The sequence below is a fragment of the Callorhinchus milii genome, unplaced genomic scaffold (genome assembly GCF_018977255.1).
Source record: "Callorhinchus milii isolate IMCB2004 unplaced genomic scaffold, IMCB_Cmil_1.0 Scaffold25, whole genome shotgun sequence".
Taxonomy (NCBI): Eukaryota; Metazoa; Chordata; class Chondrichthyes; order Chimaeriformes; family Callorhinchidae; genus Callorhinchus; species Callorhinchus milii.
Genome location: NW_024704766.1, coordinates 5,022,730 through 5,027,788, shown reverse-complemented (window position 1 = coordinate 5,027,788; position 5,059 = coordinate 5,022,730). Strand labels below are relative to the sequence as shown.

The following is a 5,059-nucleotide window of genomic DNA, read 5'->3' as shown; positions in this document are numbered from 1 at the left end:
CTCTCTCCCCCGCACAACACAACATTATTATATTTATAACGTGCATTTTTCCGTTAATGTGAATATTTTTGTGTCTTTGAGATGAATGCAAAGAAATGGTAGATGTAATATGTTCCGAGAACCTTGCGTGAAAATTCTTTTATTTTTTATTCATAAACAAAAGCGAATTGTAAAACTTTCTTAATTATTTTTTCATTTCTTTTTCCTGTAAATTGTTATTTTTTACATTGCTCTTCCAAAAAAAAAAAACATTTGTGTCTCTTATTAAAACGATCGGACTAGTCCCATCAGTGTTATAAACCATATCGTGGTGATGAAGGTAATTTTAATTTTTAATTAAAAGATTTAAAAAAAAACTGAAAGCTATGCTAAAGAATGAATGTAAAAAAAATGTACATAGTTGTAAAAATGTTTCTAAACGTTATTTTCTATGCACTTTTTTATTTAAGTGATAGTTTAATTAATAAACATGTCCCGTTTATCCTTGGCGACACTTTCTGAGCAGGTTCTGTGTGATTTTTAAACCCCAATTCGACTCCCTGCAGGATAATGAGCCGTGAAACTCTGGAACACCCCCCCTCGGTCCCTCTGCCTTGCCCCCTTCTCCCAATCTTCAAGTCGCGACTAAAGACCTTCCTTCGACTGTGGTTAATGATCACCTCCCCCGGCTCAGCTCCGCCACTGTGGAGCGCTCTGGGACACTGCCCTGCGTGATGGGCGTTGTGTAAATGCGGGTTGTTGTGGAAAATGCTTTACTTTTGAAACTCTTTGGTTTTGGTCTCATTGCCTCTTCCTTGCAGCATTTAACTCCATGCTAGGAGAGAATATAATAATAATAATAATAATCCTTGCATTTGATATAGCGCCTTATCAGCCACTTGGGCACATCAGTGTCCTACCAACAGTAGTGGATTGAGTGATCTATATATGTGTGTGTATATATATAATATATATTTTTGGGGTAGTGATTATTACCCCCGGAAGAACGATCCACCAATCTGGGTTCCTGCTTACTGCTAGGCTAAACAAGCGTGTGGAGTAAGGAAACTTGCTCAATGTTTTGTACTGCCTGGGAATCTAACTCAGATCCTCTCGCGAGGCGAGTGCTCTTCAACCACTATGCTACAGGACTCCACAATGGAAATACTAGTGTTCTTTAACCCACCACCCCCTTACTCCACGTGGGCGTACGTACATCACAGCGAGCCTAGATGGGGGCGAGTTGACAGAATATTCGTTATTTATCTCCCCTCTGTCCTCATTTCTTTCATGTCCCCAACAGAGGGCACCGTTTAACAGCTTTCACAAAGGAAAGGACTAGAACAATTATTATTATTATGCCAGAGTGTCTCAAAATGTTTTGGAGGTCCTCGTTGTCGCTGTAATGACTGCCTTAACATTAATAATCTTTGTATTTGACGCACTGCCTTATCACATCTTCGAGACGTCTCAAAGGGCTTCACAGAATATACTGTAAAGTGACTATTTTGTGGGCGAAACACGGCAGCCAATTGCGCATAGCAGCGTTCCACAAACAGTCGCGGATTGAGTGACCGAATTATTATTTTTTTAAGGGATTTATTACCCCTGGAAAAGCGATCCAGTCGGGTTCCTACTTACTGCTGGGTAAACAGGGTCGTGTGGAGTAAGGAAACTTGCCTAAGGTTTTGCCACGTCAGGGAATCAAGCCCAGGTTCTCTCACTTGCAAGGCGAGCGCTCTAACCAATGAGCTACATGGTCTTTGTAGGCAAACGCTTCATCAAGGTCTCACACAGCCATGTGGTGAAAGGTAAATGACCTTTTTTTTAAATATATATCTCTCTTGACGGTAGTTGGCCAGGACACACGGAGGGAGACGCTCCCTTCTCTTCTCCAATAGTGTTGCTATTGCCCAGTGTTAGTATCTGAAGCCATTTACATAGAGTGAGGCAGGTCTCTGGTTTGTAGCCAAGTTAGTGTTGATTCGTGCCTCCACTCTCGTTGGCTTGAGCGCAGTGTAGGGGCAGTCTCAGTTTGCTGGAGGTCGTGGTACAAGCTCTGCCAAAGGCTGTGTGCTCCTTACCTTTGTACCTCGCATGGCTTCCCTCAATGACCAGGCTGTTTTACAGGCCATCTTCAATCCGAATGCCCCATTTGGGGATGTTGCTGGGCTGAATCTGAAGGCAGAGCAGACGGACGACGGTGAGTGAAACTCTGGAATACACTCCCACTATCCCTCCGTCTTGTCCCTTTCTTCCCCATCTTCAGGTTGCGCCTGAAGACCTTCCTGTGTAAATGCAAATTGTTGAGTATTTGCCATTTTAGCTGATTTTCTATTTGGGACGTTTCACCGCCTTCACAAGAACCCGCTTGTTACATACTATAGACCTTTGGTCAAAACATCTCCACCGAGCTCCGTGTTTAAATACTGGCTCTCTTAATGCACACTCACACGCACACACAAACACACACACTTTCTCTTGCGCTCACACACACACACACATACATACTACACTCACGCACATACACTTTCACACACGCATACTACACTCGCATACTTCACTCAGACATACACTTCTTATGGTCGCACCCATACTTCACTCACACATACGCACGTACACTTTTACACACACACGCGCTTTCTTGCGTTCTCACACACACACACACACACACATATTTCACTCACATATGCACATACACTTTCTCACACATACACCCACACATTGTGACTGACGACGTTGAGCAACCAGATGGAAATTCTGCCAATTCTGACGTTTTAAACCGATCCAAGGTTGAGGACTTGTTTGAACTTTGTTTCAAATTTAGCAACAACAAACCGTGCGCATGGGCCTGTCCCTGCTCTAGTCTAAAGGGGGTCGTGCGGAGCAGAGATGATAATTCTCCCCAGTTAGCTGCTGCCTAAGTTGGAAGTACCTTGCCCTTCGGTGGACTTTGTTTCGTTCTGTGCTGATAGCATACTGACATTGTGTGTGAGGCTCGACAGTGAGCGTCAACAAGCACAGGGGAGCGCAGTCACACACTGCCTTTATAGCTGGGGAATTAGGAGCACAAATCCAGGCTGATTATCTATCTCCCTTTCAAGCCAAAGCCTTCCATCCATCCCATGAGCAGTCTGGTCCTCTTGGAAGCTGAGTGACTGGGTTGGGGTATTATTGGGTGGGAGGGAGGCAGGAAGGGGGTCAGTATTAGATCTGCCTTTGCTGTATGAAAATAAATTGATGCATTCAGTTTCCATTGCATCCCTCTACAAATGCACAGTCACTACCCTTCACCCTATATAGGGATTTGCTGGATGAAAGACCAAAGTCCACCCAGTTTGCCTTCCTGGCAGTTGTTTTGACATGTGTGCCAAACCATATACTGTACCCCAGATATTATTCCCTAACAAAAATCTTATCTAAAGCGTTTTGATTGTGTAGCATTCCTGACGGTGTGTTTGAAAGCCCTCCGGGGTCTTCCTCCTTCCTGCCTCTGTAACCTGCTAACACCGTATCACCGTCTGCTCCCTCCGCTCAGTGGGCTCCGGTCTGTGCCACATCCCCCGCCTGGCCTGGCCCACCATCGGTGGTCAGGCCTTTAGCCTCTCTGCCCCCATCCTTTGGAACTCCTTCCCACAGTCACCTCCCTCCCTCCCTCGCTTCCTTCGAGGCACGTCTCTAGACCCTCCTCTTCGACCTCGCTTTGGACACCCTCCTATTCCTACCCTCCATCCCGCCTGATCCCAACCCCCAGCTCAGGTCCAAACCCCTGACTGTCCAGCGCCTTGGGACGTCCTCCCGACGTGAGTGAAAGGTTTATGCAAATGTAATTCGTAGGTGGTGTTTTCTCTCTTCAGACAGCAGGTTCGAGCCACAGCTGGTGGCACAAGTGAAGGCGTTGGAGGTTGAGGGGGTTTCTCTGGCTGAGGCGGGGAATGTGGACGGGGCCCTGGAGAGTTTTACTCGGGCCGTGGGAATCCTCCCGGAGAGACCGTCCGGCTACAACAACCGAGCACAGGTCCTCCGGTTAAAGGGCGACACGGCAGGTAACTACTCCTAATGTGACAGCCAGAGACACAAGTATTGAGAGAGAGACAGAGAGAAGATACAGCTCAATGTGATGTCCTTCCCCTCTCTTCGCTGAGCTATTCTGCGGCATCCCCTGTGGGTGGGTGTGGGTGTAAGAGGTGAGCCACCCCGCCCCATTCCCCCCCCCACCCTTCCACCCGCATCCGTGGAAGGATCCAAAACAAACTGAGTCCCGATCTTCAGTCCACGACTGTTTGTGGAACTGTGTGCAATTGGCTGCAATGTTTCGCCCACAAATATGCAGCAATTTAACTTTACGGCATGTCCCGTGAAGCTCTTTGAGGCGTCTCAAAAAGACGTGATGAGTCGCTATTATTTTTATTATTTTATTTCAGGAGCCCTGAAGGACCTGGATAAAGCAGTGGAGCTGAGCGGGGAGCGGGGTTTGAGCGCAGCACAGGCACTGGTACAGAGGGCTCTGCTTCACCGACTGGCTGGCCGGGAGCCAGAGGCAGAGAGCGATTTCCGAAGGGCGGCCGAGCTGGGCAGCACGTTTGCCAGGCACCAAGTGACTTTACTGAACCCCTTTGCGGCCCTGTGCAACCACATGCTGCACAAGATGATGTCCCAGCTCAGGCAGCCTGAGCCAGACTCCCAGTGAGGAGGGAGCTCAGCGCGGGGTGGGGGAATAACTTCTGGAACTCAATCCCACAGTCCCTCTGCCTCGATCCCTCCCTTGCCTCCTTCAAGGCACATCTCAAGACCCTCCTCTTCGACCGCACCTTTGGTCGCCCTCCTACCCCTACGCTCCCTGCCCTCCACCCCGTCCTGATCCCAACTCCCCAACTCGGGTCCAAATCCCTGACTGCCCAGCTCCTCGGGACGTCCTTCTGACGTGAAAGGTGCTGTTGTTGTTGTTGGCTCGACCTTGCCCTGTGATGCTCTGGAAAGTGGGATTAGAATAATAATATTTCTTCTACATAATACACTTTACAGTGTATCCCGTGAAGCACTTTGAGACATCTCAACGACGTGATAAGGCGCTGTATCA

The 5,059-nt window shown here is 47.9% G+C and overlaps 1 protein-coding gene across 1 annotated transcript; it reads left to right on the top strand.

The window, feature by feature from the left end:
• Positions 1 to 1,927: 1,927 nt before the first annotated feature.
• Positions 1,928 to 4,753, top strand: ttc36 (tetratricopeptide repeat domain 36). Its single transcript, XM_007896120.2, has 3 exons — positions 1,928 to 2,182; positions 3,837 to 4,025; positions 4,404 to 4,753. The coding sequence occupies exons 1-3, from the start codon at positions 2,077 to 2,079 to the stop codon at positions 4,667 to 4,669; spliced, it is 561 nt and encodes a 186-aa protein (XP_007894311.2). The 5' UTR covers positions 1,928 to 2,076; the 3' UTR covers positions 4,670 to 4,753.
• Positions 4,754 to 5,059: the final 306 nt, after the last annotated feature.